Below are 23,528 nucleotides of genomic sequence, written 5' to 3' on the forward strand. Positions count from 1 at the left end.
TGCTTATACTCAGTAATAGCGATACAGGAAACATTTGTAAACACCTCACAATGCCCTATCAATCTGCTAGAACAACATTGCAATCTCATGGCAACAGAGTCACAACCACTGAAACCACCTTAGCAACCACAAAGCAACATGGTAACAACATCTCACAGCATCCTGGCAACAACAAAGCCATGGCAACCACAAACACCCAAGCATACTGGCAGCGAGTTCATTAAAAAATGTTCATTAAAAATCGGTAATTATAATAATAATAATAATTATTGTTATTATTATTATTATTTGGCTGGGAATAGGTTAAATTAACAAAATGTCCAATATTGGAAATTGTAAAACAGGCAGAAATGCTTTGACACAAAACATGTGTGTGTCCATACAATATTTATTTACAGTAATTATTTAGCACTTTAACAATGATAAATAATAAATTCCTACATCAATTATTGACAAGTTAGAGCACCAAATGCTCTATAAAGTTAGCGATTCTCAACTCTACCAATCTGTCAGTCGGTCCCTAGAGAGGGCGGGGCGAAGGTTTCCAAATAAGGAAAAAGAGGCTTTGGTGACGTCACCCGCTGGCCAGCGCCCCTTGAGCTGGAGGTAAGCGCGAGAGGGAGAAGGTGACGTTTCCATTAAAGCAAGTCGCTGTGGGGAAAACGAAGGACGAATGTGTTTAATTTAAAACGCTTTTCATCGAGCATTTCGCGGTGTGATTGTGTAAAATCGCTCGCGACAGCTCATTTCGATTTAGAAGGCGGTTGCTGGACGTTATTGGAGAGCGAGGGGGCGGGTGTCTCGCGCTCGTCTCGCGCAGCCTCACATGCGCTCATGAAACGAACACACGGACGATCTACTTCCACATTTATCGCTTATTTTCGGGACTCTCGGGATAAACCACACTGGAATCGATGCGAGGCCCTCTAACGGATATTCACCGCTTATAATACGTTGTTCAATTGTAGACGTTATTTTGCTCCCCGGCTCAGTCCAGCGTTCGTTCGTTGGATTCGATATGAATTCCAGTCCGCTTCCGAACGGCAGACTGCTACCGGACAGCCAGAGCTGGAACTCCTCCGGTTCCGACGAGGACCTGGACGCCGAACCGGCACTCGGACCACAAGGGGTGGTGGAATTCAGCGGTGTGCTCAGTAAGGTGGGTTCAGTACAAGAAAAGAGCTTCTGAACCGGGATAGCTTGTGTTTATGTGTGTGTTTACAACTGATCGCATGTAAACAAACGTGAATCTCACGAAACATGTCAAGGACATGGCCAAAATTTCAATGCGAAATAATACTTCTATAATGTATACTTTTGCGAACATGTATTTTTTGCATTGCGACATTATTTACATGACAGTTAATCACATGTGTATGGCAAGCCAATTTAGCTTCTAATGCATCTTGCCTTACTCGTAGTTGTACTAGTAATATTGCAAGTAGAGCTCTGCAATTAAACATACCTTTATTTAGATTTTTTTACTAGTAAAAATACAATTAGAAAGCCAATGAGTCAATGTAAACTTACAACAAGTAAACGTTCAAATCGAGAGCTCTCTAGTTTGTAATCTTACTAATCTAAATTTAATTAGAGAGCTCTACAATTAATTTTTACAAGTAAGAATTGCAATTAAAGAGCTCTGCAATTATACATCTTTAATGCGATTTATACTAGTAAAAATGAAATTAGAAAGCTCTCATTTAATTTCTTACTAGTAAAATGGAATTACAGACCGCTCTAATTGGAATTATTACTAGTAAAATGGAATTACAGACCGCTCTAATTGGAATTATTACTAGTAAAATGGAATTGCAGAGCGCTCTAATTGGAATTATTACTAGTAAAATGGAATTACAGAGCGCTCTAATTGAAATTATTACTAGTAAAATGGAATTGCAGAGCGCTCTAATTGGAATTATTACTAGTAAAATGGAATTACAGAGCACTCTAATTGGAATTATTACTAGTAAAATGGAATTACAGAGCGCTCTAATTGGAATTATTACTAGTAAAATGGAATTACAGAGCGCTCTAATTGGAATTATTACTAGTAAAATGGAATTGCAGACCGCTCTAATTGGAATTATTACTAGTAAAATGGAATTGCAGAGCGCTCTAATTGGAATTATTACTAGTAAAATGGAATTGCAGAGTGCTCTAATTGGAATTATTACTAGTAAAATGGAATTACAGACCGCTCTAATTGGAATTATTACTAGTAAAATGGAATTGCAGAGCGCTCTAATTGGAATTATTACTAGTAAAATGGAATTGCAGAGTGCTCTCATTGGAATTATTACTAGTAAAATGGAATTGCAGAGCGCTCTCATTGGAATTATTACTAGTAAAATGGAATTGCAGAGCTCTCTAATTGGAATTATTACTAGTAAAATGGAATTACAGACCGCTCTAATTGGAATTATTACTAGTAAAATGGAATTGCAGAGCTCTCTAACTGGAATTATTACTAGTAAAATGGAATTGCAGAGTGCTCTAATTGGAATTATTACTAGTAAAATGGAATTACAGAGCTCTCTAACTGGAATTATTACTATTAATAATAGAATTACGGAGCGCTCTAATTGGAATTCTTACTATTATTATTATTCTTATTATTAGTAGTAAAAATTCAATTAGAGAGCTCTTTAATAAGAATTCTGGCTAGTAAATTGCAGTTATGACGAGTGACGCTGGGAACATTAAAATATAATTTGGCTTTCCATACATGTCCCCTCCCCCTTTTCTCATTACCGTAATGCACCCAATGAGTTTTTCCTCATAATTCTCAATGGTGACACTCATTATATGCCCATTACTCTCTGTACACAATTATTTATGATCCTATTTTAAATCCTAAATTCAAGGCAGTACAACACTGCTTTGAGTACTGTAATGATTTTATTTCATTTCATGGTGGATGATGACCATATGCTGCTTTTTAGACAACAAGCCCCAAGCTTATGCTACCCAAAACTGCTTAATTACCATTTTTGATTAATACACAACGTATTTCTGCGTACGTGTTGTTCTTTATACGTTAAAGTATACGTGAGGGGCTGATGGGGTTAGTCGCGGTTACTAGAGTTCATCTCCTCGTCTTGCTGATGGGATTACAAGAGAAAACCTCTCCATGACTCCAAACAGCTGATCATCTGTTTTTGTGATGAGGAGCATATTCCATTCGAGCTTACTGATTAAATACACCTGCAATCACCCCTGACCCATAGAGAGAGTTTATTGGCAATTAGATATTGTATTCCTCTGTATGCATTAATTAGAAATACTGTGGATCGTAGTCATCAATAAACAATATGGCTTTGTTTCGGTTTGTTCATTGTGGGTTACAGCCATTGTTTCCTTGTAACAGTGGTGTTTAATCATTCATGTTCCCTCTACAGTGGACAAACTACATTCACGGCTGGCAGGACCGCTGGGTCGTCCTGAAGAACAACACCTTGAGCTACTACAAATCCCAGGATGAGCGGGAATATGGCTGCCGTGGTTCCCTCTGCCTCAGCAAGGCTGTCATCACAGTGAGTATCCTGGGGATCCCGCCAGACAGCCATGGGAATTTCAGAGCCGGGTCAAAATTAGAGTGATGAAAAACCAGATTTATATCGGCCATCATATCGGTTATTGGGTATCAATATTAGCCAAAATGTCTATACTGGTGCATCCCTAGAAGTTCGATGTGGAGTGATGCTTGTGCTTCAGCTAAAATGATTGTCGTGGAGGAAGTAGTCATGACACGATCCTTTGCCACCAGCAACTGGCCAGACATAGACAGACTGTGGCCTATTTTCCCCAATTCGAGCTAAAATCACAATTGCACTCATGCGCCTGCAAAACTAGAGAGTTGCTGTGTCTTGTTTTTATGTTTGCCTCCTTATGGGGCTTTTCCACTGCACAGTACAACTCGACTTGACTCGACTCTGCTCGCTTTTCCACTGTGGATAGCACCTGGTACCTGGTACTTTTTGTAGTACCACCTCGGCCGAGGTTCCAAGCGAGCCGAGCCGATACTAAATGTGACGTCAAAATCCTGCAGATCACTGATTGGTCAGGGAGAATCGTCACTACCTGCGTCACTGGATTTTCGACACTGGACATCAACCCGCTAGTTTTAAAGTTAGCAAGAGCGATAGCAGTATCATGTGTTCACGCAACTTTCAAATTGTAAAAAGAAATGGCTGTGCGCAAAACCATGCCGTGGTCAATAAACGAGGTGCAGACGGTCCACTCGTTAGCGATGAGCGAACCGAAAAAGTCTCTCAGGAAGTGTCTCCGCTGTTGGCCGCACACGGCTACCACCGGACCTCCCAACAGTGAAGGGAAAAGTTACAAAAACGTATATGACCACAGAACCATCAAGGAAAAGTGGAAGTGGTTCGACCAATGCGAGCAATGGGACGGAGAGCGCCCTGGACTAGCGTTGATCCACGATGGAGGATGGTACGTTTTGTTACGTTAACTCTATACTCTACTCTCTTCACTTTATTTAGTTGACCAGCTACTGGAAAGCTTCTAAAACAACCGGGTCAATTTAAATGTTACACGTGTGTAAAATCGCCATGCAACAACTGCTTTATGCAGCACAATGAGCTAGCAGCTAACAGCTAGCGGTCGTGTTATTGTTTATTGTTTTGTGTCATGTTTAAGATGATGTCACGGCAGTAGAGTCGACGCAACTATGACGATCAGCCTATAATCCCGCCCACGTTGAGGGGGCACTATTCTAAGCAAGCTCAGAAAAGTAAAGCGAGTCGAACCGTAACGTGCCATGGAAAAGTGCCCATCTCTATTATAAAGTTGGGTTGTATGCTTTTGTTTCAGTTGCTTGCTTAATGATATGATTGATGCCCAATTGTCAGACATAGAAAGCGCAATGTGAATTCCCTGCATTGCATTGGATTTTAACTCGTGACCACGCACAGATTTTGACATGTGCTGCAGCAATCCATGCCTGCATCATCTTGCGTCACTGCTCAAAATGAGGAAACCGGGCGAAGGTTGTGTCGCTATGGAGACAGACTGAGAGGGAGAAGGCCTTGTGGTGACCCCGTTACCTTCAGCCCTTCAATGATTAAAACAAAACTCACACTGAATATACAGTAAAAGGAACACACACATGTCTGGTCCGAGGAAAACGAAATGTGTTGGTCATGAAAGAGTTGTTAAGATGCATTAAACACCCTGAATACAACAACTGAAGTCTGTAAAGGTCATAAATAGGGATTGAGTGCTTTGATTTGCTCTGACGGCGTGTGAAACGTTTTGCCATTTTGGAGGGAGTGAAAAATGGCTTCTTTGTTTGCAGTCTCAGTGTGACTCAAGTGACTTTTTTTTAGCCGTGCATACGTTGGACTTTAACCATTCTGGTTAGTCATAATATCAGTGTTGACATTAAACAAATGCATGCATATTTATAGGTGAAAATATAACCGAAAGGGTCCAAAATGAACTTTCTGCCACACCTGCGAATGGCTCTGTATTTTTTGCATTCGCTTTAATTAAAAAAAAAATTTTTTGTCTTTGCTAGTTGGATTATTTTGCATTTTTCCTTAGATATTAGCATCATATTTGAGCCTGTCTCTTGGTAAAACTGCATCACAAAAACATGAGCATACATCACGATTTTGCTCCTGATATTTGATATTTTGTTGGCTTAATGCGAGGAATTGTCCGCCGTTGAACAACATTAGCGTTGCTCAAATGATCATTTTAACCGTTCAACATAAACCATACATTGTTGCAGAGCTCGGCCTAATCTTTACTGGATAAGGATTGGCTTCTGTGTAATCTTAAAAGCAAAGCGGGCATTAACAAAGACATATTTGTGCATTCAAAATCCGTTCATTTAAGCCTATTTTCATTTTTTTCTCTGCCGCTGTAGATGTGTTTCTTTCTGAATGTTGTTCTAGCATATGAAGCCGCTTTATCCAGATGTCTCCGCACACACACGGCAACAAAGCTGTTCTCGTAAATCCCCACAAAAAACAGGTTATTGTGTCATAGCCTCTGATTACACGGTCCTCGCATGGCTCACGCATGTACACGCCTATTGTGCTGTTGTCAGTGTTGCAAGCACAGTTTCTTGCTTCAAGAGAACCACCCCAAAAAACAGACCAGGATTAAGCCATGCAGACACAACAGGATTACGTTGCCCACATGGATATCTCACTCAAATCCAAAAAGCCTCATTGAAATGAGTGTTAAAAATGTGTGTTGTTGCATCAGTGCTCAGATCAGCACAGGGGCTAGAAACGGTGTTAATTGTTCTATTTGTGAGACGCTCGGGCTGTTGAACTGGACTTGATTAGATTTGTGAATTTCAGACCTCAGGAGATGGAGATGGATCATGAAAGATCAATCATTCTGATGACAAAAACAATTTCACAGCCACTCAGGCTGATTTTATCGGTTGGACAGCATCACTTAGCGAATCCTACATGCTGTTTAAAGGCAAGCGTCGCTTTAACTATTGCTGATGCTTGGAGTTGGAGCAGTGTTTCCCAACCACAATAGTGTGATTGTCAGGTGTGCCGTGGAAAACGATCAAATTTGAAGTTCTTGAAAAGGAAAAATATTGATGATGGTTAGCCTATGTGGGGGCTGTTTTGTGGTCCGTTCTGCATAACGCGGCGTCTCATTTTAGCTTATCGCGGCCCGGTTCACGGCCAACCCACCGGCCCGCTCGGTTGTCCCGATGGCCAATTTACCCCTGATCGTCCCCAAACTGCGTTGGCCCATCGGGAAAATGCCCGGTGTGCCAGATTACCAGTCCAGCCCTGGTATTTGCAGTATACTGAAAGAAAATATATATTACTGCCAAATCAAGTAAAAATATTCTGTTTGGTAAGAAACACTTCAACCGGTTTGCCCTGAATAAAAATTATTGTTTTACAGTAACCGTAGTTTAACTGTGGTATTTGTAGTAAATAAAAAGTATAATATATAGAAGTGGTGGCGGCGTAGTGGGCTGAAGCACATAACTGGTAATCAGGAGGTTGCTGGTTCGACCCCACAGCCACCACCATTGTGTCCTTGAGCAAGAGCACTTAACTCCAGGTTGCTCCGGGGGGATTGTCCCTGTAATAAGGGCACTGTAAGTCGCTTTGGATAAAAGCATCTGCCAAATGCATAAATGTAAATATAAATATAGTATAATCATGGTTACTATATGGAAACTACAGTATTACTGTTGTGCAACCGTGGTTCATTTTCACTGGGTCTTTAACTAAAAAACACTTTTCTCTCATTTAGTTTTATGACGATGCTACATGTCATAAATGTCATCAAATGCATTTCAAAATATACTGCACATATATTCAATATCCGGAAGCTGTGCATCACTATAGAAGGAACTTTGCTGTTAAGATTAAGATTCAACTTTATTGTCATTGTGCAGAGTACAGGTACAGGGCCAATGAAATGCAGTTGTTTTTGCATATCCCATCTAAGCTGGGGTCAGAGCGCAGGGTCAGCCGTGAAACGGCGCCCCTGGAACAGATAGGGTCAAGGCCCTTGCTCAAGGGCTTGAACCCCCAACCTTTCGGTCAGTAACCCAGAGCCTTAACTGCTGAGCCACCACTGGCCCGCTGTTAAATGGATACGAGGGTTGTGATGCATCTCGAGTGTTTGAATCATACGGAGTTGGGAAACATATTGTTGGCACTGAACACCCCAATCGCTTAAGTAATCGTTTTATGCCTGTCTGCCCATTTCTCCACTTGCCATTTTCAACTACTCACAACGCTTGCAGAACAGTGATGTCATCAAGTTGACTCACGTGAAACACAGGTGGAGCGTATGCATTCAGGTGCATTAGCGGAGGTTGTAAGTGCACTCCAGATGAACTTTAGGTTCATCCCGAATGGTGGGTGGCGATCCGTACAGTTCGTTTTTTTTACCAAGAACCGTTGCACCCCTAGTAAACGCACCATTCAAGTCTTTTCTGTTAAAATACTAAATGAACCAGAACTTTTAAATTACTTAAGATTTCCATCCCTACTGATTATAGAACGACTAAATGGGTCATGACCGAAAGCACTAGTTCAGGATTACAAGCGGCCGAAATGGGCTTCTCCCTTAGAGATAGGGTGAGGAGCTCAGTCATCCGTGAGGAGCTCGGAGTAGAGCCGCTGCTCCTTTGCGTCGAAAGGAGTCAGTTGAGGTGGTTTGGGCATCTGGTAAGGATGCCCCCTGGCCGCCTCCCTAGGGAGGTGTTTCAGGCACGTCCAGCTGGGAGGAGGCCTCGGGGAAGACCCAGGATTAGGTGGAGAGATTACATCTCCACACTGGCCTGGGAACGCCTCGGGGTCCCCCAGTCAGAGCTGGTTAATGTGGCTCGGGATAGGGAAGTTTGGGGCCCCCTCCTGGAGCAGCTGCCCCCGCAACCCGACTTCGGATAAGCGGTTGAAGATGGATGGATAGATTTGGTAGTTATGAAGATCTTCTAGAGAAGATCCAAGATGGCGGCGCGGTAGCACGCAGCGGCCACTCCGGATCCACAATGGTGCTATTTTTGTTAAAAAAGCCCGACTTTTGCAACACATGGACATCGGAGCAACCAGTGTTCGTGTCTACCATCGCCAGACACTACTCAAATATAAGACTCATGCAAAAACCAAGCTGCATGATGACCTGCAGGAGGCGCTACGCGTACTCGGCTTGCTGCGGAGACCAGGCCTCCAGCCCTCGGCGTCGCCTGATGCCGGTGGCCGGGGAGAGGACGTCGTAAGCGGTGTGCGAGAAGCGAAGCGCGGAAAGAGGGCGGGGTCCATGCTAGGCTAAAACAAACCCTAGCCGGCCGGCTCTCCCGTCTATCCTGCTCTCAAATGTTTGCTCCCTGGACAATAAACTGGACTATATCCGACTCCAGCAGGCTACGCAGCGTGAGTTTAGAGACTGCTGCGTCTTTGTTTTCACGGAGACGTGGCTCAGTGACAGAGTTCCGGATGCCGCCATTCAGCTAGACGGGCTCGCCTCGCTTCGTGCCGACAGAAATACAGCTCTCTGCGGTAAGACTCGCGGTGGTGGCTTGTGTGTTTACATCAACACGGAATGGTGCAAGAACTCTATGCTAGTCTCTAGTTACTGTTCATCGCTGTTGGAGCTTGTGACTGTTAGATGCAGACCTTTTTATCTACCACGGAATTCACCACTGTTTGCATAACCGGAGTTTACATTCCCCCAGCGCTAACGCTAAGGAAGCGCTCTGTGAACTGTATGGGGCTATGAGCTGAACTGCAGAACGCTCACCCCGACGGACTGTTTATTGTCGCCGGAGATTTCAACCATGCAAATCTCAAGACAGTGCTCCCTAAATTCCATCAGTATGTGGACTTTGCAACGAGAGGGGCTGAACGCGCTTGATCTTGTTTACACAAACATCCCAGGCGCGTACGGGCGGAGCCCCGCCCCCACCTCGGCTACTCAGACCACATCTCTGTTATGTTAATTCCAGCATACAGACCGCTCGTCAGACGCACAAAACCGCTTCAGAAGCAGGTGAAAACCTGGCCAGCAGGAGCCATCTCTGCTCTTCAGGACTGTTTTGAGTGTACTGACTGGCACATGTTCAGGGAGGCTGCAACATATGGCGATTCTACCAACTTGGAGGAATACACAGCATCAGTGACCAGCTACATCAGCAAGTGCATTGATGATGTCACTTTCTCCAAGACCATCACCACACGCTCCAACCAGAAGCCGTGGATGACTGCGGAGGTGCGCACGCTGCTGAGGTCCCGAGACTCGCCTTCAGAGCAGGCGATAAGGCAGCCCTAAGAACAGCTAGGGCCAAACTGTCACGGGCAATCAGAGAGGCAAAGCGCGCACACGCCCAGAGAATCCACAGTCACTTCCAGGACAGCGGTGACACGCGGCGCATGTGGCAGGGCATCCAGGCCATCACCAACTACAGGACAACATCAGTTGCCTGTGACAAAGATGCCTCCCTTCCAGATGCGCTGAACGACTTCTACGCTCGGTTTGAAGTGCAGAACGACGTGATGGCGAGGAAGTCCACCCCTCCTCCCAACGACCAGGTGCTCTGTCTTACCACGGCAGATGTGAGGAAAACTCTACGTAGAGTCAACCCACGGAAGGCTGCTGGACCAGACAACATTCCTGGCAGAGTGCTCAGAGGATGTGCAGACCAGCTAGCAGATGTTCTTACCGACATCTTCAACATCTCTCTGAGCAGCGCCGTTGTTCCAACGTGCTTCAAGGCCACCACCATCATCCCCATGCCAAAGAAGTCTTCAGTGTCCTGCCTCAACGACTACCGTCCCGTCGCACTTACACCCATCATCATGAAGTGCTTCGAGAGGCTCGCCATGAGGCAGATTAAGACCCAGCTGCCCCCCTCACTAGACCCACTGCAGTTTGCGTGATCGTTCAAACCGCTCAACGGATCGATGCCATCACCACAACCCTCCATCTGGCCCTCACCCACCTAGACAATAAGGACTCATACGTTCGAATGCTGTTCATAGATTTCAGCTCAGCATTCAACACAATCATTCCCCAGCACCTGATTGGAAAGCTGAACCTGCTGGGCCTGGACACCTCCCTCTGCAACTGGATCCTGGACTTCCTGACTGGGAGACCTCAGTCAGTCCGGATCGGGAACAGCATCTCCACCACCACCACACTGAGCACTGGGGCCCCCAGGGCTGTGTGCTCAGTCCACTGCTGTTCACTCTGCTGACTCACGACTGTGCAGCAATGCACAGCTCGAATCACATCGTCAAGTTCGCCGATGACACGACCGTGGTGGGTCTCATCAGCAAGAACGACGAGTCAGCATACAGAGAGGAGGTGCAGAGGCTGACGAACTGGTGTAGAGCCAACAACCTGTCCCTGAATGTCGACAAAACAAAAGAGATGGTTGTTGACTTTAGGAGAGCACAAGGTGAACACACTCCGCTGAACATCGACGGCTCCTCTGTGGAGATCGTCAAGAGCACCAAATTCCTTGGTGTTCACCTGGCGGAGAACCTCACCTGGTCCCTCAACACCAGCTCTATCACAAGAAAGCCCAGCAGCGTCTCTACTTTCTTCGAAGGCTGAGGAAAGCACATCTCCCAACCCCCATCCTCACTACATTCTATAGAGGGACTATTGAGAGCATCCTGAGCAGCTGCATCACTGCCTGGTTTGGGACTTGCACCGCTTCGGACCGCAAAGCCCTGCAGAGGATAGTGAGGACAGCTGAGAAGATCATTGGGGTCTCTCTTCCCTCCATCAAAGACATTTACAAAAAACACTGTATCCACAGAAGCAACCAGCATTGTGGACGACCCCACACACCCCTCACACAAACTCTTTACCCTCCTCCCGCCTGGCAAGAGGTACCGAAGCATTCGGGCCCTCACGGCCAGACTGTGTAACAGCTTCTTCCTCCAAGCCATCAGACTTCTCAATACTCAGAGACTGGTTTGACACACACGTGTCCTGAGTTGCACTTTAATAACTGTCACTTTATAACTGTCTGCTACCTCAATAACTGCTATGTGCATAGAACATTATCTCATAGTATGTTATGTTTACATTTTTAGAAACTGTCATCTTTTTGCACTACTGAGTACTGGTCGGCGCTGCACTGTCTATTGTCCTGTTCATTGTCAGTAATTTGTTGTACTGTCCTGTACTTTTTGCACATGTTTGCACGTGCACTTTATATAGGTATATAGAGGTAGTTTATATAGGTATTATTTCGTTGTGTAGTCTCATGTGGTCCTATGTTGGTCCTTTGTTGTTTTTATGTAGCACCATGGTCCTGGAGGAACGTTGTCTCATTTTGCTGTGTACTGTACTAACTGTATATGGTTGAAACGACAATAAAAACCACTTGACTTGACTTGACTTGATCAGTACTGATGTTGGTCATTGCAAGTGGAAAATAATATTAATATATAATATTATTATAGCAGTTTTTTGACGCGGACATTTTCTTCCTCTAAGGACCTCCGAGTAACTTTTTTTAAATTGATGCATAAGGGTTCACCAGAGCAAAGAAGGGGGAAGGGTGAACACATAAGTGTAGAGAGGTATGATGAGAAGTAAAAGAGAGAACCAATCGTAAATGTCGAAATAAAGAAGGAAAGGCATAAACCACAAAGGCAATTGAAATTTGGAAACAATGTGTATCAAGTTACTCTTTACAAAGAAATCCCTGTATTGACCGGCTAGTTCCTCTTTCGTTTGATTGAATGTAAAAATGATCAAGCTTCCTGTTCACCCGTGTGTTTTCTTTGGTGTCCAAATGCTGGAGGCTCTCTGGCATTTTGCAGTTCATGTGGGTTTGGGCTCAGTACTGCATGAGTTCCCCTTTTAGTAATTCTGATCCAGAACCTGTTAACCAAGCAAACCTGATCAAAACTGTTACCAGATGGGTAACCGCCCCTCCCAACACTCTTGATCCGAATGTATCCATACACCGCTAAATGGCTCCGTTGCAACTAAATGAGAATATGATTATATGATCTCGGCAGCATTTTCGTTGCACCTTTTTATTGTAGATCAATCAGAAATGGGACGACTCGTAGAACATAGAACATAGAAGAATTGATATGTGATTTATCACGAAATCTGTAAAATAATATGGTCCCTCTAAACCATAACAAATAAGAAATCACATACGTTCATGACGGTTAGGCTATACACATTTCAGCGCACAATACTCAGTACCCTAATGAGGGGGAATAATAATGGGGTGGGTGTGTCCTAAAAGTTATGTCAATGCAAAATATCTTAATAGTCCTAAAATAAGGTTGCCTACTATTACGACTGCTAGTAGCTGTTAAATCTTATTTGTGTGACATACAAGGGCGTAGATTTGCTACATTTCTGTAGCGCTATAAAAAATGGCTGTTTGTTTTGAGCGACCAGATTAGACACGCCCTAACAATGTTACTCAACCAATGGCGTGAGTTTGGGGGGTGTGACGATCTCTTTGTTGGGTCATATTCAGAAAGTTGATGTATTTCGTTTGGTGGCGCTAGTGGCACAGAAATTATATTCTTACAGCTTTAAGTAATGTAGAGGTTTGCCCTCATAACTAAATTGCATTTCAGTGATATCTTTACTAAAGTGATATTTGGTGTTGTCTAACACATCTGCCTCTTATTACGAATGGTTTTTAAACAAAGCTTATAAATATCAATATCACTGCTCCCAAGCCATGCCCAACTGTTTGACCATCTTTGCACAAACGCACACTTGTAATGTCCTGATGCATATTTGATAAAGGCAAGGCCGTTTGTAGTTACAGCTGCTGAACAGGCAGTCAAGTGCATTTAAAATGTCAATGACTTTGTGTGTGAGTGTGTTTGCATTTGTATATTCGAATAGTGTGCTCTTATAAACCCCAGAGGAGTGATATCAACCGACTCGTTGTTGTTGACAGAGCCATTGTGTGCATGTCCTCACCATCTTTTACATGGTAAACTCTGGGCTTGAGTCACCATCTGAAGCTGTGGTTGTGACCTGGTTTAGACACAGAGCAATGTAGTTACACAAAGTGTGTTTGCTTGCATTAGCACCGACAACACAAGCTGCTTTCTTTGTCTGGAACAGACAGCTGGACCTGTCTTCCTTGTCTCGCTCAGTTCTGGTCACTTTTTAACCTTAGAGGTTACCAAAGCGCTTTACACTGTGTCCCAATCACCCATTCTCTCACACACACACACACACACACACACACACACACACCAATGTTGGCAGAGCTGCCATGCAAGGTGCTAGCCTGCCATTGGGAGCAACTTGGGGTTCAGTGTCTTGCCCAAGGACACTTCGGCATGTGGAGTCGTGTGGCCCGGGAATCCAACCCGCCAACCCTGCGATTACTGGCCAACACGCTCTACCACCTGAGCCACAGCCGTAAAAGGTGAAGCAAATCATTTGGACTATTGCATGTCTTATTGATAAGGATTGGTGCCTTTGGGATGTTGTCGCAATTTAGATGCATTGATGCATCTGGAATTTGTTTTCATAATTGCATCATGCTCTGTAGGTCCTCACAATGCAAGTGAATGGTGGCCAGGCCTTTAAAGCACCAACAATTATGGAAAGGCAGCATGAAAGTAATCCATAAGACTCCAGTGGTTTAATCAATGTCTTCAGAAGCGATCCAGTTGGGTTTGGGCGAGAACGGACCAAAATATAACTCCTTTTTCTCTGCCCAAGACACTGTGGCTTGAAGGCCTCTCCAGGTCTCCGTCTATCCGTTAGATGACCAGTTGGAGGATCGATGAGGTGCTTCTGTAAGGCTGGAATTCAGGCAGCCTTCGTGAAGGACGCTTGAATCAAGCCACGTTCAAGGATATCCTGGAATAAAACTTGCTTCCTTCTGCTCTGGCAATGTTCCCCAACTCTGAGGATTGGGTTCTCCAGCAGGACAATGCTCCATGCCACACAGCCAAGTCAATCAAGGTGTGGATGGAGGAGCACCGGATCAAGACCCTGTCATGGCCAGCCCAATCTCCAGACCTGAACCCCATTGAAAACCTCTGGAATGTGACCAAGAGGAAGATGGATGACCACGAGCCATCAAGGAAAGCCAAGATGCTTGAATTTTTGCAGCAGGAGTGGCATAAAGTCACCCGACGGCAATGTGAGTGACTGGTGGAAAGAGTGCAAAGATGCATGAAAACTGTGATTGAAAATCAGGGCAATTCCACCAAATGTTGATTTCTGAACACTTAAAACATTAGTATTGTGTTGTTTAAAAATGCATATGAACTTGTTTTCTTTGCATTAGTCGAGGTCTGAAAACATTGCAAATTTGATGGAGTTTTATTTTGGGGTTTTTGTGACATTAGTACCGTTGACTACAATTTTTATCAGGCAAAAGTCATTCTATAATGGCTATAATAGACAGGAGACTGTAGATGAACCGCCCTAAGCCCCGTCTGCTGGCAGGTCATCCCCGTCTACCTGGACGAGGGAGGGGACATGGGGAGGGAAACAGAAATAATTAAACTGGGGGGGTACTCCCTGTAACAGTGTAGTACCCCCAAAAAACACTGTAAAATTTAAAAGAGAGGGAAAAGGCCAACGCAGAGCGGCAGTGAGAGAGAGAGAGAGATGGAAAAAAAAAACTCTTACTCGCCAGTTCTCTGATACGCCGCAGCTTGTTCCTCAGCCACTCCTCCACCCTCTAAAGGACAACAGCCACGCCTCTCCGGGCGGATCAGAGGCAGACCTCCAGCCCTTGGTGGACGGAACGCCCGCCACGTTCTCGGGGAACAGAAGGGGTCTCCCCCGCCCCTCACAGTGGTTCTCCCGCTCCAGGTGGTCGGCAGCGAGCCCCTCCCCGCTCGCGGTCGGCGGTCTCAAACCCCGCCGCGTTTCAGCGGCTGGTAGGGGACTCCTCCGCCCCTGGCAGCGGCCCTAACCGCTCCAGGCGGTCGGTTAGGAGCCCCTTCTCCCCTTGCGGTCGGCGGCCATTGTCCTCATTCAGGCGGCTGGGCTCCTCGTCCCCCGGCAGACGACCGCGGCTGCTCCGTTGGGGTGGACGGTAGTGGCGAGAACTCTACTACGACGTATCCCTCCTCCTTCCTGGGTTTCCGGCACCAGTGTAAAGGGATCAATGCAAAGGAGGAGGCGAGAACCGGCTTGACAATATAAATAATAGTTTTAATGATAAACTTAAAAGACAAACACACACATATGACAGACATGTCCGTAAACGATCTCTCTCTCCCGCAGGATCCTCTGTAGTCAACCTTTATCCCTCTCGAAGGCTTGATTAGCCTAATACGGGACCGGGTGTGTAGGATCACGACCCGGCGCCGCCCTCCGCCCTGCCACAATAATTTATTTGTTGTTGGTTTTTTATATGTACAGTAGATCATATCTGTAGCATATTGCATAGAGCACGTTGTCTGTAGCTATACAAAAGCCATACAATGGTGTATATTTGTGGTGTGTGTGTGTGGTGTTTTACTCTCTGGACATGGTATATAATGAATCATATGTTGCCAGTCCCACAAGACATGTGGATTATTGTCCTATTACTGGGATTCTGTAAATGCCACATTTAATTTAGTTGTTGACACCGTTGTAAATCATCACTCTCGCTTGTTCTCCCTCCTACAGCCTTGTGACTTTACACATGTAGGACTGTGTGTGGGCTGGGAAGTTGATCTTTAAAGAGAATTAATATGTCCACCCAGAGTGTTTGAAGATCACTTTACATGTAGGAGGAAGAAACATTTCCAATAATACACCAAGAAAGTCCTTCACATTTCCATTTGCTCGCTCACACTTTCTTTCGTCCATAATAATACGTTTTATTGCACATTAAATAACGATTTTACTCATTTTTATGAGGACAGGACATGGCTGCAAAGATTTATCACATTATGGTTAACAACTATACCTTACCACGTGTGTAAGTACAATGCATAGACTGTAAAAAAAGATGGCCGAAGCCCCTTCGCTCTTTTCCATTGGTGAGAACTGAAGCCGCCAGTGTCCCGATATGGCGCTGACATCTTGGGACTCGAGTCTGCGCAGTTGTGATTTCGGGACCAGACCTGCGCAGTAGTGAGCAGGAAGTAAAGCCGCGAAATCAAGGCCCCGCCCTCACTCTCACCGAATCAATCGCAAGGACACGCCCCTGCACTTTTGACTTTTGACTTATGACGGTGTGAAATAATTAATTATAGAAATTTAGATATTACATTTAAAGCTCCAATCTCCTCAGTCCTCCGAAGATCCCGAAAAAAAAGTCTGTTGGTGCTTCAGTGACTACTTCGCTCAGAGAACCTGTCAATCACAGCTGTCAATCATGATGTCACAGCACCATTTTTATAGCATCAAATAAGGAACTAAAAACTTATTTTTAAAACAAACACTTGAAATGACATCAACGTGATAGAAACGACAGTAAATGACAGAAACTATCTTTGGAAATAAGATATGTGAAGTGTCATTTAATTGTTTAGTTGGTCACACGTCCCGTTGAATAACATGGGGAGGCGGGGCTTATGACCTATACTAGGACCAGTCACCGGGGGGCGATCGAGACGTTTTGGCTTCACTTTTGAGGGCTTGTGCGGCACACTTGGTACAATGCGGTGCTACCCAAGATGGAAAAAATGACCAACAACCAACAACCGCCAAGTCTGATTGTTTAGGAAAATAATGGCACATCTTTCCTAAACACACCACACAATTTGAGGTGTAATTGATTTCATAGTGTTTGGGGGTCGTTCAGATCCCTAACCCTAAGTGTGAGCAAATGGAATAGTGATACTTGCCTTTACAAACACCACTAACAATCAACAGATGCCAGTCCTGTTTAACATCTGCGGGATGCATACAATCTGTGTGGCATGTTGTGAGTTGCGTGTTTGAAGTTGTGTACATTGTCGGTGGATTGATGGTGTCACTGGTGTCTTTGAGGTTAAGCCAGTGCAATAGAGATGACCCATGTGTTTATTTTAGTGTCGTTTCTCAGTACCCGCTGTGACCCCCTGAGGTCCCTTGGATTGCCCACTGCAACCCTGTGTCTTGATTTTCCATTCCCAGAACTCAATGCTTTTTCCCATGCACGGAGTGTTCCAGCACCAAACGGTTGCTTCAGGGTTCCACGCTTAAATTTAAACGCTCTTAAATCTCAGCTGTCGAAGCTACATTGTAATTCTAAATGCACAACAGTTCCAACTGCTGAGAACATCTCAGATCGGCGACTTTTAAGGTTTGAGGGATTCTCATGTCAAAATATCTCCTCTCTCTCTCTTTGGCTTTTTTTCAAACCCTAACAGATGCCTTGCTGTCTTAATACCAACATACGAAGTGCACAAGACTCCAGTTATGGTTGATTCCAATGGAAATTGACATTAGTATCTTTCTAAACTAGCAAAGCAATACTTCAGTAAGCATTAAAGTACTTACAGTAGCACACTGAAATATTGGGTAAAATCATATGCTTTTTATTATATAGTGTTGATCTAGTCTTTGCCATTTTGGATCTGGCCCGCGGGCCGTATGTTGCCCATGTCTGGTCTATAGGCTACATATACAAGACTAGATGAGAACTGTTTCTTAATTACTCTATTGCTATTTTATGCATCAGTAATCAAGATGCAGTAACATGTTCACATTGGCCCTCTTAGCAGAATGTTGAAATATGGTGGAAATAACTAGAAAACGCCCTAGTTTGTATAACTGTATTTTCACTAAAAATGGACATGTTAAATGTGGGGTTGTTGCTCTGGTGTGAAAACAGAGTCTTGTAGGAAACACTAGTGTGTGTGATGCGTTTGAGGGAGGGAAAGAGTGATGCAGAAGAGAGGATCTGCATTCGGCAACGTCTGGCAGTAATACCAAATACATGCTCACACATGCTGTTGATGTTTTGTTTTTTTTCCAAAGGGGAAATATCGCACCATTCCCAGATGGCTCTGTGAGTCAAGGCTATGTCTCGCTCTCTCTCTCTCTCTCTCTCTCTCTGCGCTCTCTCTCTCTCTCTCTCTCTCTTGCGCTCTCTCTCTCTCGCACTCTCTCTGCTCTCTCTTGCTCTGGCGCGCTCTCTCTCTCTCTCGCGCTCTCTCTCTCTCGCACTCTCTCTCTCACTCTCTCTCTCTCTCGCGCTCTCTCTCTCTCTCGCACCTCTCTCGCTCTGGCGCGCTCTCTCTCGCTCACTCTCTCTCTCGTTCTCAAATTCAAATGAGCTTTATTGGCATGACTGTATACAGTGTACAATGTTGCCAAAGCATTGAGTAATAAACACATTACAAACATAAAAACAACAACATATATATCCAATAAATGAATAATAATGATAATAAAAAAAATGATTAAAAAAAGTTAAGAAAAATAAGAAAAATAAGTATAAGAAAAAAGTATATTAAAATATCAGTAAATCCCATGTAAATGTAAATATCAGTAAACTCTCATCTATCTCTGTGTATATCTCGCTCTCTCTGTCTCTCTCTCTGTCTCTCTTGCTCTCTGTCTCTGTCTCTCGCTCGCTCTCTCTCTCGCTCTCTCTCTCTCGCTCTCTCTCAGTCTCTCTCGCTCTCTCTCTCTCGCTCTCTCTCTCTCTCTGTCTCTGTGTCTCGCTCGCTCTCTGTCTCTGTCTCTCGCTCGCTCTCTCTGTCTCTCTCGCTCTCTTTCTCTCGCTCTCTCTCTCTCGCTGTGGCTCTCTCTCGCTCGCTCTCTCTCTCTCTCTCTCTCTCTGGCTCTCTCTCTTGCTCGCTCTCTCGCTCGCTCGCTTGCACTCTCTCGCTTTCTCTCGCTCTCTCTCTCAGTCTGGCCTTGACTGTGTCCTCACTCAAAAGCCCATGTTTGCAAATAAACATCACAACATCAGTCATATTTATAAAACATAATGTTTTTTAATGATTAGGTCAAAGCGATTTAAAAAGCATTTTCTCTCTCTCTCTCTCTCTAGCCTCATGAGTTTGATGAGTGTCGATTGGACATCAGCGTCAATGACAGCGTGTGGTACCTCCGGGCTCAGGACCCAGAACATCGGAACCAATGGATCGATTCCATCGAGCTGCACAGGGTGAGCACTCCTAAAACACCTGCCTTTACCCAGCATGCAGCGGTCTCTATCAGAATGGGCTCGGAGTGGGTAAGATACACATCCTTAGGCCTCTTGCTGTGTCACAGATGTGAATAATGATGATATTATGAATGTGATTCAGCGTGTTTACATCATTTGAGTGATAGAGCCATGAAGTGAACACACACACACACACACAGTGTTCATACAATCACATATCATCCAGAGACAGGATGTGGCCTGGTGGAGACAGCACAGAGGGTGGGGTTGTTGTCAGAAACGCTGTAGTGGAAATGAAACTCAAGTGAAGGCGAGAAATCTGTTGGAGACCAATGTAGTTTGTATAAGGGCTGGGTGACTAATTCACTAATATCAATGTACTTCAAGTTTCCTAAAGACGATCCGTCCTTGTCTCACGACTTGCGAGTATAAAGCCCCTTTCACGCCACTGGCGGCATCAACAAAGCAACACGACCCCATTCGTTTTCAATGAGCGCCCACTGACTTCTGGTGACACGCTGCGGGGACCATTGGCGACGGAGATCCCTGTAGCTAGCAACAAGACAAAGTTGAGAAAATGTCAACTTGACGAGCAACTACCAATGTGAGGGTAGACAGTGGAGCTCACGTCGTCCGTCTCCAGGGCAACGAGTGTGAGATACTGAAGTCAAGTGCAGGCAAGACCGAGAGGTTAAAAGTATCTGTGAGCGATACACTTTTAAGTGTCAGTTAAGTGTTTTGATATCAAATTGAGATAATATATAATCGTGAACCTTATATCGTATATCATGAGATAACCATACCGTCCCCTAACTAGTATATGTGGTCTAAAGCACATAACCGGTAATCAGAAGGTCACTGGTTTGATCCCCACAGCCACCACCATTGTGTCCTTGAGCAAGGCACTTAACTCCAGGTTGCTCCGGGGGGATTGTCCCTGTAATAAGTGCCTTTGGATAAAAGCGTCTGCCAAATGCATAAATGTAGTGTACGTTTGTATGCGTGTGTTCATTGCCTCTTTTTGTGACTACTGATTTTGCACCAGTACTTGTTGTGAAGCCACATCCTGCTGATTTCTGCTCTCTGGGAAGAGGAATCACACACACACACACACACACACACACACACACACACACACACACACACACACACACCTCCACTCATCACTCTCTTGCCTGTAGAATTACCCCTCTACGATGACTCAATCACACATGTGGCTTCTCTCAGAAAACAGGCCTCGTGGTCTGAATCACTTCCCAAATTCTGGAACTTTCTATCTCTCTCTCACTCTCTCTCTCTCTCTCTCTCTCTCTCTCTCTCTCTCTGGTCAGGGTTCAAATAGAATAGTCTAGAACCACAGAGACACTTCAGGATCATTTATAGTGGGAGACCAGGCATCACTTAGTTCGCCTACAAATGATTACGAAATTCAGTGACGTTTTTGTTCTGCTGAAGCTGCGTACACACTGCCAGAGACTTTGTCGCTGCAGGTCGCCAGTGGCTGGTGGTGAAGTCGCTAGTGGGCGTTCCCACTACTGGTTGCCTAGTAACGTTTATAAATGACATTCACGGATGTCATTCAATTGCTCTTGACAGCAAATTGCTTTTCTTGGCGCTAAAAACAAACATTTTGGAGGGAAAAGACTACATATAAATAGAATCGGTACATAAAATGCTTTATATCAAAGATGAATGAGAAACAAGGCGTGCTGTTTGCCATAGCGGCTGTTTATCTGCGGCGAAAACGCAAACGCCGGTCTGTCCGGGTCCACAAAACCATTCAATCTCGGAGTCAACACGGCGAGTACCACCGGCTGGTGCAAGAGCTGCGGCTGGATATACCATATCCATATCATAGAGCACTGGAAAATTGCTAACAGCAAGAATTAGCCTTTCATCCATCTTTCCGTTACTGCAGGAGAGAGAGAGAGAGAGAGAGAGAGAGAGAGAGAGAATCACGTGAGCTCTCCCGTCTTCTCTCCTATTGGCTGTCGCTTCCGTTAGTCGCTCTTCATTTGAATAAAGTTGAACTTGTCTCAACTTTGTCGCGTCGCTGGACACACCCACATCTAGTCGCCAACGGTCGCGACAGCTCGTGTCGCCGGAAGTCGCTGTGCTCTCATTGAAATTGAATGGGATGGAGTCGCTGTCGCGCGCGCGATGTCGCTGGCAGTGTGTACACAGCTTGATGTGTTCACTCGGAGATAATTCTCCTGTTCGCGCACGTCTCTGAAACTCTTGTCATCGGGACCCCGACGTGACGCAGACGACTCTTTTGGGTTTATTTTCCAATACAACCGGCTGATTTTTCACCCCAATTTGAAATGCACAATTCCCAATGCGCTCCAAGTCCTCGTGGTGGCGTAGTGACTCGCCTCAATCTGGGGGGGTGGTGGTAGACGAATCTCAGTTGCCTTCGAGTCTGAGTCCCACATGGCTTGTTGAGTCCATTACCGTGGAGACATAGAGCGTGTGGAGGCTTCACGCTATTCTCCACGGCATCAAAGAGCGAACCACATTATAGCGACCACGAGGAGGTTACCCCATGTGACTCTACCCTCCCTAGCAACCGAGCCAATTTGGTTTCTACGGAGACCTGGCTGGAGTCACTCAGTACGCCCTGGATTCGAACTCGCGACTCCAGGTGTGATGATCAGCGTCAAAACTCGCTGAGATACCCAGACCAATCTGACCAATCAGAATGGAGTATTCCAGAGAGCCCTGTAGTAAAAGCATAATTACATTGTTCACCTTTAATAACAAATCTATGGCTAGAGTTAAATCGCATATATGAAACAGGCCTGTATGCGTACTCCTGTGCTGTTTGGATCTGCCTGTTGCTAATCTCTAGACTCGGTTTGTAAATCTAATCAGTGCTGCATTGTGTTAACCCATTCACTGTGACAAATCCAATAGACGACACCGCACACGCTCAGGAAAGCTACTGGAGTGAGATGTGCGCTTTTGTATGGACAAGTCATGTTTTATACTTTTATTTAATCGTCTATAATCGCTTCTATATGGAGAGTTTGAAAACACACTCATACTCACTCTCACAACATAAGCACACATTCAATTCTAATGAATGCTAATGCTAGTTAATATGTCCGCAGTAATTAAACATTACACTGAACGTACTTCACCTCTCTCTCTCTCTCTCTCTCTCTCTCTCTCTCCCTTCTGTAACCCGTACATTAGGTTTATTGATTTTCTGTTTGTGCTCTGTGATATGGCATTATTGGATGTTAGCGTTCTGAGGTTTATCATCTGCGCACCTGCCGCTGAGCCCATTGATTGGATATCTCTGACACAGTCCGGTATTCCTGACCTCTGATTGGTTGTCATAGTCACAGTAACAGTGTTTGACTGGCTGGAATGCAGTGCTGACCCAACCTTTGCAGAGACACTGAATGGTTATGCTCTGCTTTTACCCGATAGTAACCTCAGTATCTGCTCAACCGTACACAGAGCTCACTGTTGCCATCTAGTGGTGGGGAATGATAATGTCTCACTAATCATTTCAATAAGTGTATTATACAGGTATAACTGGACAGCACTTGTTGATGGTGAAATCATGTGACAATGTAGCACTTCTGTTTGAAATCGCAGCGTATTGTTTTTAACCATAATTTGGACTGTGTGTGTGTCTGTGTGTGTCTCTCTGTCTGTGTGTGTCTCTCTGTGTGAGTGTGTGTGTGTGTGTGTGTCTCTGTGTGTGTGTGTCTCTGTGTCTGTGTCTGTGTCTCTGTGTGTGTGTGTGTTTGTGTGTGTGTGTTAAAAAATTGCAGCGTATTGTTTTTAACCAAACGTAGTCGGCATGATTCTACACAGCCCGTGGAAGTATCTGGATAAGACAGGTGAACTGAACCATTGATTTATTCTGGCCAGGACAGCATTATTCGTGGAAGGTTGTGTTTTGACTCTTATCTGCAAGGACATTTGTAACTTATTGTAAAAACAGGCTGATGTGACTGCAAGGAGGCGGCGAGGCTTACGG

The 23,528-nt window shown here is 44.8% G+C and overlaps 1 protein-coding gene across 4 annotated transcripts in view; it reads left to right on the top strand.

Moving 5' to 3' along the window:
* The first annotated feature begins 582 nt into the window (after positions 1-582).
* The window catches only part of LOC127628900 (ceramide transfer protein-like), a 48,423-nt gene continuing 25,477 nt past the window's right edge, over positions 583-23,528 (top strand). For 2 of the 4 annotated variants that reach the window (XM_052105865.1, XM_052105863.1), the window contains exons 1-3: positions 583-1,159; positions 3,402-3,536; positions 19,415-19,600. In XM_052105865.1, coding sequence (XP_051961825.1) covers positions 1,019-1,159; positions 3,402-3,536; positions 19,415-19,600 — 462 coding nt within the window. In that variant the 5' untranslated portion in view covers positions 583-1,018. The remainder of the gene's footprint in view (positions 1,160-3,401; positions 3,537-19,414; positions 19,601-23,528) is intronic. The other 2 variants (XM_052105866.1, XM_052105864.1) reach the window with 1 other exon arrangement.

The sequence above is a fragment of the Xyrauchen texanus genome, chromosome 35 (assembly GCF_025860055.1).
Source record: "Xyrauchen texanus isolate HMW12.3.18 chromosome 35, RBS_HiC_50CHRs, whole genome shotgun sequence".
NCBI classification, from domain to species: domain Eukaryota; kingdom Metazoa; phylum Chordata; class Actinopteri; order Cypriniformes; family Catostomidae; genus Xyrauchen; species Xyrauchen texanus.